Source organism: Entelurus aequoreus, linkage group LG14 (genome assembly GCF_033978785.1).
Source record: "Entelurus aequoreus isolate RoL-2023_Sb linkage group LG14, RoL_Eaeq_v1.1, whole genome shotgun sequence".
NCBI classification, from domain to species: Eukaryota; Metazoa; Chordata; class Actinopteri; order Syngnathiformes; family Syngnathidae; genus Entelurus; species Entelurus aequoreus.
In genome coordinates, this window is record NC_084744.1 from 12,288,524 (window position 1) to 12,303,166 (window position 14,643).

The 14,643-nt window shown below is 37.8% G+C and overlaps 1 protein-coding gene across 5 annotated transcripts in view; it reads left to right on the top strand.

Annotated features, from left to right (window-relative positions):
• srpx (sushi-repeat containing protein X-linked) overlaps positions 1-14,643 on the top strand; it is a 50,021-nt gene that overhangs the window by 21,720 nt on the left and 13,658 nt on the right. For 3 of the 5 annotated variants that reach the window (XM_062068935.1, XM_062068936.1, XM_062068938.1), the window contains 3 exons: positions 4,392-4,445; positions 6,224-6,412; positions 6,518-6,694. In XM_062068935.1, the coding sequence (XP_061924919.1) occupies positions 4,392-4,445; positions 6,224-6,412; positions 6,518-6,694 (420 nt within the window). The remainder of the gene's footprint in view (positions 1-4,391; positions 4,446-6,223; positions 6,413-6,517; positions 6,695-14,643) is intronic. The other 2 variants (XM_062068937.1, XM_062068939.1) reach the window with 1 other exon arrangement.

Sequence of the window (14,643 nt, forward strand, 5' to 3'; positions counted from 1 at the left end):
AAACGCTCAAAATGGCCAGAAAAAGAGAACTTTCATCTGAAACTCGACAGTCTATTCTTGTTCTTAGAAATGAAGGCTATTCCACAAAATTGTTTGGGTGACCCCAAACTTTTGAACGGTAGTGTATATTCTGGTGTTTATGGAATGTTTAACATACAATTATTATTATCCATGAATTTGCAAAGAAAAAATGGTAAAATACACAATTTATTCCCGATTAAGATGTCAAATTATTGCTTTTTGCTTGCATTCCTGATAGAATATGGAATGCAGAATAAGTCTGTTAAATCTATAGTGACTATATGGTGAGAAGTGTACTATACCATGACATAATATCCATGCAGTCATTGGTCAGTCTACTTTATAGCACCACCGTGTCTCCAATATTTCTTATGGGGTAAATTAATTCCAAATCAGAACTCGCCAAACATATTTCAGAGGATTGACTGTATTTTGTGGTGCGTATGGTAATTTAAACCCAGTCATTGCTTCATTTCAACTGACTGATTCGAGTCCTTGGAGCAGTGTTGAAATTTTCGGTTATTAGGCAAAAATCTTGGAAAGGTATTCCAACTGGGGCGTGAAAGCAGGCATGATTTGCATCTCTGTAAAGACAATTTCACGGCTAAGTAGGGAACACTTGGGTGTAATCGCTTTTCCGTATAATTTCTCCCTTCATGAAGTGCAATTTCAAGTTTTCCTCTTCCCCGGTCCGTCAGCAGCTTTTCAATGAGTGATGACATGTCATCGCTGTCAAGAGAGAACCTTAGTGTCTGTCGTCTATGTGTGTGTGTTTGTGTGTGTGTGTGTGCGTGCGTGTTCTTGTATTTTTACCCTTCTTGAGACATCAACAAGGAAAAGTACCGTCAATATGAGGACCGGTGAACAAGTTAGGACCGAAATCATGGTCCTAATGAGGAAAACCATTGCATTTAATAGAGAATGTCTCATTTGTACCCCTGGTGGTGAAATCTTTCAAAATTAGGGCGGTCCCAAAAAGGAGGGATTTTTCAAATTGACTGTGTGTTGAATTTAAAAGTGCTCCCCCTCTGGTCAACGTATATAATAACAAGTGTGTGTAAGAAATTGAAATGCGCCCCCTTTGGCGAAAATTTATGAAAAAAATAAAATAAATATGTATATAGAGACATGCTGTAATACCTTGAAGTAAATAATGAAGATTAAAAACCAATTACAAACAAAACATTTTTTAAAATAAAAATGAACTAAAAGCAGTCTTTTTCTCACAATGTGTCAACTTTTTTCTTATAAAATTGGGAACAATTTCTCATGTGCTTTCTGTTTCTGTAATATTGCAATATTTTCTTGTAAAATTATTACTTTTTTATGTAAAATTATTACTTTTTAATGCAAAATGGTGACATTTGTCATATAAAATTCTGACTTGTATCACAATATTGTCAATTTTTTTTGTTGTTCTTGTAAAATAGTGACATTTTTTGAGTAAAAATTCCGATTATTATTATAATATTGCCGACATTTTAAAGTTTTCTTATAAAATTGTGACTTTTGTCGAGTAAAATTACGACTCTTTTCATAAAATTGCCAACATTTTAAGCTTTTCTTGTAAAATTGAGACTGTTGTTGAGTATAATTCCAACTTTTATCATTATATTGCACAAATGTTCAGTTTTTCTTGTAAAAGTTTGACTTGCGTTGAGTAAAATTACGACTTTTATTATAATACTGCCAAAATTCTAAGTTTTTCTTGTGAACCTGTGACCTTTTTCTTGTGAAATTCCAACTCATTTTTCACAACAGGCTTTTTTTTACTTTTGCATAGTATGTATATGTTATTAATGTTGTAAATACACATTTTTATATATCTAGAAAGGGTGGTCCTAAAGAGGTAGGCATTTTTCAGAGGTCTCAAGAAGGTAACAAATACAATAATGTGTGTGTGTGTGTGTGCGTGTGTGTGTGTCACCCCAGCGTGGTTAGAGAGGTGTCAGGGTGGAAAAAAAAGCCACAATGAGAAAATGTAGAGCGAGCGCTGACCCAAAGACTGACATATGAAGCTAAGAGGAGGAGCACAGTAACACACCTCCTCTGTGTGATTAGTGAACAGAGCAGACATTCACCACCTTAACATACCAAGGTTATGAAGTTTAACCCCCGCCTCGCTTGTTTGCACCTATTTGATTGGCCCGCTGTATGCTAGCTCTATGCTCACATGCATTCATTCGCTGCTGCTACTGCACATAGGCTGCATTGACACTACACTACAAAAGAAAACAAAGCATACAATCCCTTATTGACACTGAATTGGAATGAAACCCTGAGACGTGGAGTGTAAATGCAGCCTATACTGTATGTCCCCTCTTAGATCAGAGATTTTGAAAGTGCCATGCACGCCTTCCCTGAAGGTCGCTGGAGGACTTAACGGGAGCTGCAGCACTTTGAAAAAATAAACAGAAAGAATGCATTTTTAAAGCTCTTAAGTGCAAAATGGATGTGTGTTTCCCCCAATGACAAAGCACATCAGTTAAAAAAAAACAAGAACAATGCAAAATGGATATATATATTTTTTTGGCCCTGTGATGAAGCACAGCAGCTTTAAAAAAAAAAAAAAAAAAGGAAAAAGGAAAATGCATTTTGAAGTGGCTAAGTTTAGCTGCACAAGCTGAATCCCTGTTTGTTCCTCCAACGAGGAGTCCCTCCAGGCTTCTTTTGTGATTGTTGCGGACTAAAAATGCCTTAATTCACAGCAGCTTTTTCAAAAGGTTGCGGCAAAAATTGCAATGTTTTGAGGCTTACTTTTTTCAATACCATTGGATCAACTCGTGTTTTTGTATGGCACCACGATTGATTTTGATCGGTATAACTAATAAGAGTAATAATAAGAATTCCTAGTAATTACAGAAAGAAACACCACCAAAGGCTTCCTTATTGTCCACAAATTGCAGACATTCGCCGTGTATGTTTTACACTTAAACATTTTTTCACCTTAAACATTTATTTATGTTCCAACTAATTGACTACATAAGAGCATTTGAGACCTGTTGAGAGCGATCTAAAGCATTCATTTTTTGGGGTAAATTAGAGTCAATGAGAGATTATCATCACACTTCAACATCTCTGTCATGTAAATTCTGCCTCTTTGCTAGGTCAGCATTGCAAATAAAAATCTTTTGTTAATTGACTTATTAAATTGAGTAATTAAATACATATATAAATACATGTAAACTAGAAAATAATTGTTTATATAATAGGTTACCCAGAAGACGCAGCTCTGTAGATAGCAACCAGAGGTTGGTCTAAGTAATGCGTGAGGACGACAGTTGTGCTGTTTGAGCCATAAAGAGTTGATATTTTGTTACACAATGTTGTTCCTGCTTCGTCTACACAAGAAACAAACATACATTTTGATTAGACAGTTGACGTGCTTCGCTTGAGCGCCGCTCAGAGACAAAATCCAATGGCCCAAAGTTGTGAGGAAGTTGTGGGCATTGGCCAAAGTTGCAATATGTACACATATGTATACATATATTCAGATAAGCAGGGTTCAAAGTTAACCACGGCAACCGCAGCATTGTGACTTGCCGTAATGCCCTAAAAAAAATAAACAGCATGCAGAATTCGCAGGGATTGCTTGAATTTACTTGAACTGACTCAATCGCAAAATCCTGAAGGGACTGAATGAGGTTTAGAAGTTGGAAGCAAAAAAGGTAAAATTGCATGTTCAAAGCTGCTAACTTCAGCTTTGTATAACGGATCACTTTTTTGCTTCTAGAATGAGGTGCAGCAGTTTCTGCGGGGAAAAAACAGCAAAAGCTAAAGCTGCTAACTTCAGTTAGAGGTGCAACAGTTTGAAAAAAGAGGAACAATTTTATTTTGTTTATACTGAATAGATAGTTCTTTTTGTTCCAACAATTAATTAAAATGAAAGAAAACACATCTTTAAAGTTGTTGACTTCAGTTATGAAAACTGATCATTTTTTTGTTTCTTAATGAGGCTCAACTCCCAATGTAAGGCTGATAAAAAGGCCAGCTGGCTGGGACAGAAAGTTTGAGCATTTGCAAAGATTTATAGACATTTTTACCGTACTTTTCCCCTGATGTAAATAAAAAGCAATTTTGTGAGAGAATAAACACTCAGTCCTTGTCCAAAGTGTATGAAAAAAAAATCATTTGAGGTTCACTCTTTCTGCATGACTTCAACCCAAATGAACTCCACTCACTCACTCTCTCTCTCGCTCTCTCGTAAGTCTGTTTCAGATGTAAAAGCAATTTTTTTAAAAACTTGATCCTGGCGCTCTCGTCCCAGGAGAGTGTGTTAAAAACATTGCCTAACATCTTGGATGCTTGTCTTTTCTTCTTGCTTATTAGTTGCTTTTTTTTTTTTTTTCATCCTTTGCTTCCATCCCCAGGGTCAGGACAGCCCGCCCCCGGAGATGAGGACTGGTATTCTCATGCATTTAAAGGTGACACCATTGATAAGCCTGACATTGCAAATACTCTCCTAATCCGTGCCCTCTTATGAATGCTCTTTTTTTATTTTTTTTATTCCGAGTGGAAATTAGTCGAGCGTCAGCGTCCTCAGGGTTTGAGCCAGCAGGAAATAAACTGCAGATTTGGATTCCTATTAGAAACATGTGGGCCCCTTCAACTTGGCAGATTATTTTTTTTTACGCAAGCATCGAAGATATATGTCCAATTTTGGAATGTTTGTTTTCTTCCTATTGGTTGTCTCAGAGGGAGATTTTAATGCTATGCTAGACGTTGGTTGCCATGGTAAGTAGTGCTACTTAAAGGCTGCACATAGGAAATCAAAGCAATCGCAGTGCAATCCAATCTTTTGGACGAGCCTGCAAGCTCCTACTGCTGTTGATTTTTTGGGATAGTAAGCAGACTTGTGGCTTTAATGCTGGTTCCTGGCCAATGTTTGTTCTATACTTGATCCATGTTCATCATGGCCGACAAAAAAAAAACCTGCACACATAGTACATGCTGTGCAACTATTCAAACATCAAGACGGTTATTGCTTTATATTAATTAGAAAATACAGTAAATACAACCAAATGTGGATCTCTTCTAGACTGTTAGAATTGTTCCTGTGGGAAATAATGGCATTATACTTTGTCTGTTCCCGAGTCAAGCTGTCATCGTAAAACTGTCCATGCAATGTTTGAGCGGAAAACAAGTTCAATGCTGTTAATATTAATGGCAAAGATGTGAAGGGGATCGCGTTGAACATTCTTCATTATTCTTAAAGTGTAAAAAGAAGTGAACGACAGCAAATTGTTAAAAATAATAAAACTAGTAGTCCGCCTGAACTTTGACAACAAGTTCAACGGTGACGCTGGAGTCTTAGTGCTTTGCGTGGGAGTCCGCTTACTTCACATGATCTTCTTCCTCTGACCACTTTGTTTGGAAAAAAAGCCAAAGAAAAAGATAAATACTTTCACATGACGTCATGTATGTTTGAGCAACTTCACTGAACTTTGCCCGAAAATGTGGTTGAATTCCAAATTGTACAATCTCAGGAGCATTCAAGCTTAAGAGATTCCGCTGTAATTTTTATTTTTTTAATTATATTATTACATACTTATTTGTATTACTATTTTCATCATTATTTATTACTGTTAATAACAATATTAATGACAATAATAATGATATAAATTAAATATTATATTTATAAGTCTTTTTTAAATTATAATTATATTTATTATTGTTAATAATAACAACAACAATAGTTATAATAATAATACCAATTAAATAATAATAATGGTATTATAGTTATAAATGTTAATTTAATGTTATTATATTTATAATGATTAATTATTGTTAAAAATAACAATAGTCATAATAATTATTATATTTATAATTATTTATTTAACATTATTAGCATCATCATTTTTATATTATTTTTTCCGTTGTTTTTAGAACATGGCTGTTCATTTTTAGTTATTCCACTGGAATTTTAGTTTTCTTTGTTTACTGTTGAACTGTGCGATCACCGGCCTTTTCGACTATAGCGGTTCTTCTGTGAATGAAATAGCACCCTCTACTGGATCTGATGGGGCACTGTTCCCCCGGCCCCTCTCGCAAACATACCAAATATGGTCATAGGAAATTCAATGAGTCTTTCGAGTCATTTAAAATCCCCAGGTAAGTGTTACCTAATCTATCCTTCCTTCTAACAAAGATTTTTAACAACATCCATACAAAGGACGCTTATAGGACTCTCGACACTCTTTAGGGACGGCGTGGTGCGCGCCAATAAAGGTGAAACATGGCGACGTGAGCTGCCGTACTCCCAGAGGGGAACATTACAAGAACGTCATGGGAACACGCTGTAAAATCCGCTGCAAGCAAGGATACGAGACGCCGAGCACGGAGGTGGTGTGCATGGCCAGCAAGCACTGGTCCTCCAACTATGCATGTCGAGGTGAAGTGGTACTACTCTGCTGCCCTCAGTCTCCTCTTGGATAGCATGTGTATATTGTATCATCACCAAGGTTTCCACTTGAAGTAGTAGTTCTTTCTCCGGCAGAGATCCGCTGTCCCAAGATGAGCATGCCGGCTAATGGCGGCTACAAGTGTTCGGACGGCTCCTACTACATTTCCCGCTGTGAGTTCTTCTGCGCGCAAGGATTCACTCTGAAGGGCTCCAAGACGGCCACCTGCCAGTACAACAAGGTGTGGAGCGCCACAGTCCCCACCTGTGTTGGTAAGCTAGCACCTCGTCGCTGCTGTTTTGAAGCCTTGGATATAATGTCTCTATTTCATAATCATCAGAGCCGCCATATTATAGCATATTTTATTATATCATAGCCTATTATAGCATATTATAACCCAGGCCCGGCCCTAACCAATCTGGCGCCCTAGGCAAGATTTTAGGTGGCGCCCCCCCACATCGGCAGTGAATACTCACAAGAAACCGAATAGCTTTGTCTTTAACCTTTTTTTTTTACTTAAAGAAAGCAAATTAACAATCAGAATAGTTAACAAGATAAAAAAAAAATATGGATAAATAAATGAATACAAAAAATAAAAAATGAATATATGAACTACAATATTTTTTACATACATAAACACAAAATAAAACGTGTCAACAAGTTGCATAAAATAAATTAAAAATACAATATAAATAAGGCACTGCACAAAACAAGATATCAAACCAGTATGACTTTAACAACTATATTACAAAAAAGGGGATCCTACAGAGTTCTCGATCTATTTGTGCTTTTTAATATTGCATTAACTAGAATGACTTACTGACTGTAAGTACTGTAATTACCTAACGTTAGATTATTATTTTCCATAACAATTTAGCCCCCTCCACAATATTAACCCGACGTTAAAACAGAACTAGCTATTTATTGATTAGCAATTGCCGAATCATGTAACATTAGCTTAATGCTAAGGTTACTATCACATTCTGTAACAGACAAATAATTTCATGTAGGCTAACCTCTGTCTTTTTCTCGTTTCTACTCTTCTTTTCTCTTTTTTCTTCCCTGGGCACCTGACAGTTTTGGCCGTTTTGACATTCTTGTGTTGATTTTTTGATGTGGTGAACACTGGTGACGTCCAAAAAGAGTCATGATACGGGAAGGGAGGGGGCGCACCGTGCCGGGGGAGGGTGGGAGCGTAATGTTGTAACAAATAATATTTCTATTAAATAGGCTTTACTTTGCATTTTAATTAACGTGGGATTATTTTATGTATTTAGAAATAATAGTATCAACTTTTTTTTTCTTACTTTTTTTCCCCTCCAACATTTGTGACACTGGCGTGGCGCCCCCTGATGGACGGCGCCCTTAGCATTTGCCTATACCAGGGGTCGGCAACCCGCGGCTCTAGAGCCGCATGCGGCTCTTTAGCGCCGCCCTAGTGGTTCTCTGGAGCTTTTTAAAAAATGTATGAAAAATGGAAAAAGATGAGGGGAGAAAAATATATTTTTTGTGTTAATATGGTTTCTGTAGGAAGACAAACATGACACAAACCCTCCTAATTGTTATAAAGCACACTGTTTATATTAAACGTGCTTCACTGATTCGAGTATTTGGCGAGCGCCGTTTTGTCCTACTAATTTTGGCGGTCCTTGAACTCACCGTAGTTTGTTTATATGTATAACTTTCTCCGACTTTCTAGGACGTGTTTTATGCCACTTCTTTTTCCGTCTCATTTTGTCCACCAAACTTTTAATGTGCGTGAATGCACAAAGGTGAGTTTTGTTGATGTTATTGACTTGTGTGGAGTGCTAATCAGACATATTTGGTCACTGCATGACTGCAAGCTAATCGATGCTAACATGCTATTTAGGCTAGCTGTATGTACATATTGCATCATTATGCCTCATTTGTAGGTATATTTGAGCTCATTTAGTTTCCTTTAAGTCCTCTTAATTCAATTTATATCTCATGACACACTATCTGTATGTAATATGGCTTTGAATTTTTGCGGCTCCAGACAGATTTGTTTTTGCATTTTTGGTCCAATATGGCTCTTTCAACATTTTGGGTTGCCGACCCCTGGCCTATACGGCCTATGCCACGGGCCGGCCCTGTTATAACCTATTATAGCATATTTTTAGCATATCATAGCCTATTATAACATATTATAGCATATTTATAGCCTATTATAGCATATTATAGCCTGTTATAGCATTTTATAGCCTATTATAGCATATTATAGTCCATTATAGCATATTATAGTCTATTATAGCAGTGGTCCCCAACCTTTTTGTAACTGCGGACCGGTCAAAGCTTGAAAATGTGTCCCACGGACCAGGGGGGAGGGGGGAGTATGGTATTTTTATTTTTTATTGTATTTTTTGGCATAAAAAAATACAATCATGTGTGCTTACGGACTGTATCCCTGCCGACTGTATTGATCTATATTGATGTATAATGTAGGAACCAGAAATATTAATAACAGAAAGAAACAACCCTTTTGTGCGAATGAGTGTGAATGAGTGTAAATGGGGGAGGGAGTTTTTTTGGGTTGGTGCACTAATTGTAAGTGTATCTTGTGTTTTTTATGTTGATTTAATTTAAAAAATAAAAAAATGTTTTTATTTATTTCTTGTGCGGCCCAGTACCAATCTATCCACAGACCGGTACCGGGCCGTGGCCCGGTGGTTGGGGACCACTGTATTATAGCATATTATAGCCTATTATAGTATATTATAGCACAGTATAGCATATTATAGCACATTGTAGCCTAGTATAGCATAGTATAGCACATTATAGCACATTGTAGCTGAGTATAGCATATTATAGCCTATTTTAGCATATTGTAGCATATTGTTGCACATTGTAGCCTAGTATAGCATATTATAGCCTATTATAGCATATCATAGCCTATTATAGCATATTATAGCATTTTATAACCTATTATAGCATCCATCCATCCATCCATTTTCTTCCGCTTATCCGAGGTCGGGTCGCGGGGCGTTCCCAGTGCCAGCCGGGAAACATAGTCTTCCCAACGTGTCCTGGGTATTCCCTGTGGCCTAGGGATGGGCGATACCACACTTTTAGGATTCGATACGATACCGATACTTTTTCTTGCATTTTCATCGATACCGATACCGATACCATTTATTTCTTATTGGCAATTTTTGTCAGTCAAAAATATTATTACTATTGTTATTATTTAAGACAAATCACAAGACAAATACAGACCATTTATACTACATTTATTATGGTCAATATATAATAAAAGTAAAATTCAAATAAATAACATAAATATGAAAAATCAATTAAATATAGACAAAAATATACACATTTTCACTTTTCTTATTCCTCAAAAAAAAAAGTCTTGGTAGAAAAAGCTTAAAAAAACAATTATTCATAACAATGTTATGTTTCAAACCTCTTTGTGGAAGTAAACTCATAACACTTATCTGAAGTAAAGTCAATAATTTCCTTATCACAATAAACTAGGATTTCCTTGTCCTATAAACCTGCATACGAAAGACAGTTCCCTGAGAAAATGAACTTGGAAAAATTATCTACACCATCACACCTTTAGTGTACTCGAGATATGTCGTCACACGTCACACTTTACTGAAGTCTCAGATTGCTGTTCAGGAAAAGTAACATGTTCACGTTTTCTGCTTTGATACGATTACGCCTCTGGCTGATTATTTCTCCGGCCTTAGAGAAGAGTCTCTCTGCTGGAACAGACGTCGCAATAGTTCCAACTGGTATTTTTTCGCAACTTTGTTCAGCATTGGGAATGTGGTTTCATTTTTTTTCCACCAAACCAAAGGGTCCTCACTCCTTGGGATCACCTTTTCCTCCATGTATCTTCTCATTTCAACATACGCATGTTTGCTGTGCGATTGCTCTGGCTGTATCGCTGTCGGCTGGCTGTGTGTGTGTTGCACGTTGACGACGCTCATTGGCTGTCTCCTGTCACGTGACTGGGCCAGCTCTATACTCTGCCAGGTACAGGGGTGTCCCAGCACATAGTAAGTTAAGTAAGTCATCAAAAACATCTGAAAGTGATGCTCGCACCCCCCACACGCCGTTTTTTGGTTTATATCGATACTTTTTTCAGAAAAGTGATGCCAAATGAGTAGCGTGTGAGTATTGATATATCGATACCACAGGATCGATACGCACATCCCTACTGTGGCCTCCTGCCGGTCGAACGTGCCCTAAACACCTCCCTAGGGAGGCGTTCGGGTGGCATCCTGAGCAGATGCCCGAACCACCTCATCTGGCTCCTCTCAATGCTATTATAGCATATTATAGCACATTATAGCATATTATATCACATTATAGCACATTGTAGCCTAGTATAGCATATTATAGCCGGCACCTGTGGAGTCCACAAAAACAAATATCCGCCGTTGCTCTTTAGCTTGGTCATAAAACACACAGCTGCGGCTGTAGGCAACCTCTGGATGCAGCTTTATCTACCTCTGCATGCGCTTTAAAATGTTGCTACTCAGCTATTGTTGTGAAACTCACAGTGGCATTAATGCTGACTGAGCAGTTTCATTACAACATTGGTTCTGTTGCTGCTGTGTTGCGCAATATAATTGTTCATAAATGAGCGTGCGGTCAAAACAGCCACCTTTTCTTTTCCACCATCTTTTTTTTTATGCACAACAAATCATTATCAAAGTAAAAAAAAAAAACTTTCATGTTGCCGATTCCGATACCGATCATCAATGAGTGAGATCGGCCAATACCGATACCAATCACGTGGTGTGGTTTGGTTGGTAGAGCAGCCGTGCCAGCAACTTGAGGGTTCCAGGTTCGATTCCCGCTTCCGCCATTCTAGTCACTGCCGTGGTGTGCTTGGGCAAGACACTTTACCCACCTGCTCCCAGTGCCACCCACACTGGTTTAGATGTAGATAAAGGGTTTCTAATGTAATCAATCAATCAATCAATGTTTATTTATATAGCGCTTTGAGTCACTAGAGAAAAACGCTATATGATAATTCACGAATAAATGTACATTTTTCAATGTATTTTTGGTGAGTGCTGTTCACAGTGTAAAAATATCAACACAATATTTAAACTAGTTCCTTATTCTATTTTATTACATTGTAATTGTTTGATCAAAACAAAGTCGAGTGTACACAATAAGTAAATGAAAACAAAACTCTTTTAAATCCTTTGTTTTTTGCGTTCAAAGTCCTCCTGTGTCCGGGAAATTACTCCTTGAGTTTGTAAACATAAAAAGAAAAAAAAGAATGATTTTGAGAAAAATATCCACCTAATTGCTCTGGTATCGCTCATAGACTGATACAGCCCTTGGTGTCGACACCGCCAATTTATGGTTTGATCTGCCCTCCTCTTACATGTGGTGTACTGACTGCTACAGTGCTGACACTTCTGCTGTAATGTGCTTCCATCTACACTTCCTAAACTTTACTATTCATTTGTGTTGTTTCAAGCTAGATTAGCGGTTAGCTTAGCTAATAGCATGCCTGTTCCTGGATTGCTCTTGGGGTGTAACATGTTTAACCTTGGCCTCCAGTGATAATAATACTCAAAGATATTAACAAATGCAGTTTATTTGCCGTAATGATGGAGAATATTATTTGCTTAGGGGAGCGGCTCCACACTCCGCATGGAGACACATAATTAGCTGCTCATCTGCTGGGTGACTAAAAATAAATAAAGTATCAGCCAAAGGGGATCAGTGTTGACATTAAAAAGCATTAATGGACAATGGCCAATCAAGTACTTTTTCACCAAATCGTCCGACACTAGCTACGTTTCCATTGAATTTTTTTTTGCTAAATAACAGCGATATTTCAAAAATTTCGATAAAGTACATTTGCGACTTGTATGTGTTTCCATTAAAGGGCGTTTTGCGTCATGAGCCGTTATTCTCGTAAAATCTCATCTCGCCAGACTCCACTTTGAGGAAGATATTGCAGCCACTGCTGTTGCCGTGATGTCAATAGCAGACAAATGCAGTGAGTGATCGCTCACAGGCAACGTCCTTACGGCCCCTCGGACATTGTTCGGGCACGTGGGTCTCTCTGAGCCTGCGGGTCGGCCTCCATTGCGGGGAAGAGACTCGCCAGACGGTCCGCCTAGCTGGACCCCGGCCGACCGATCGGAAGCGAGACCAAGACGATCCGATCCGTCTGCCCGAGTTGTCTTGCATTGGCGCCCCGTCGGTTCGATGTTTAGGTGACCTCTAAATGTGTAAAAAGTATTTACATCATGATTTTGCGAAAAACTTCAATATCCAAACGTCTCAAAAACCACCTCATGAGAGCGCAAAAATGTTATTTATATTTAAGTTTTGCACATTTCTAAGGGTATTTGGAATGCAGAGTTTGCTCACTGGTCGATCAATCGTCACGTTCCTAATAGTGTTGTCCCTATACCGGGGGTCGGCAACCCGCGGCTCTTTAGCGCCGCCCTAGTGGCTCTCTGGAGATTTTTCAAAAATGTATGAAGAATGGAAAAAGATGAGGGGGAAAAAATGTATTTTTTTGTTTAGTATGGTTTCTGTAGGAGGACAAACATGACACAAACCTCCCTAATTGTTATAAATCACACTGCTTATATTAAACATGCTTCACTGATTCGAGTATTTGGCGAGCGCCGTTTTGTCCTACTTATTTTGGCGGTCCTTGAACTCACCGTATAGTTTGTTTACATGTGTAACTTTCTCCGACTTTCTAGGACGTGTTTTATGCCACTTTTATTCTGTCTCATTTTGTCCACCACACTTTTAACGTTGTGCATGAGTGCACAAAGGTGAGTTTTGTTGATGTTATTGACTTGTGTGGAGTGCTAATCAAACATATTTGGTCACTGCATGACTGCAAGCTAATCGATGCTAACATGCTATTTAGGCTAGCGATATGTACATATTGCATCATTATGCCTCATTTGTAGCCATATTTGAGCTCATTTAGTTTCCTTTAAGTCCTCTTAATTAAATGTATATCTCATGACACATGTAATATGGCTTTTAACTTTTTGCAGCTCCAGACAGATGTGTTTTTGTATTTTTGGTCCAATATGGCTCTTTCAACATTTTGGGTTGCCGACCCCTGCCCTATGCCAATATTTTGGTACCGGTACCAAAATTATTTTGATACTTTTCGGTACTTTTCTAAATAATGGGGACCACAAAAAATTTAATTTTTGGCTTTAATTTAACAAAAAATCTTAGGGTACATTATACATATGTTTCTTATTGCAAGTTTGTTCTTAATTAAAATAGTGAACATACAAGACAACTTGTCTTTTATTAGTAAGTAAGCAAACAAAGACTCCTAATTTAGCTGCTGATGTATGCAGTAACATATTGTGTCATTTCTCATTCTATTATTTTGTCATCATTATTAAGGACAAGTGGTAGAAAATGAATTATCAATCTACTTGTTCATTTACTGTTAACATCTGCTTACTTTCGCTCTTAACATGTTCTATTTACACTTCTGTTAAAATGTAATAATCATTTATTCTTCTGTTGTTTGGATGATACCACAAATTTGGGTATCAATCCGATACCAAGTCGTTACAGGATCATACATTGGTCATAATCAAAGTCCTCATGTGTCCAGGGACATATTTCCTGACATTATAAACATTATATAAATTAAAAAAAACAAAAGAAGATGTTGTGATGCCCAAAAGTATGAACATAATCATAGTAGTATCGACTAGATATGCTCCTGTACTTGGTATCATTATAGTGGATGTTAGGTGTGGATACACCAATGGCGTTTGTTTACATTTTGATGCCGGTGTGCTACGGTGTGTAGTGAAGCATGTTTAGCTATTCCTCGTCCTGCAGGGATGATACTTGTAAGAAATGTACTTTTTTTGTCGCCATGGAGGCGAGGATTAGTGATTTAGAAGTAGCTAAAACACTGCAGACTGCGGCTGGACTTTAGCTGCTAGCTAGCTAGCCATGTCTTAAGGCACCTCTTCCTGTGGGCATTTCAGTGTTATAACTTCACCTTTATCTTTAGTTTTTAAGCCAAAATGCGTCCGTTCGCCCTTTTCTGTCTACACACTGTGTCTGCTTGTAAGTACTCTGTGATTGTGCATTGCCGAACATGCTCCTCTGATTGTAAACCAGCAATGACACGACGTGATGACGACGGGGGCGCGGAGGGGTGGGGGACCGGTACTTTTCAGAGGCGGTACAGTACCGAATATGATTCATTAGTATC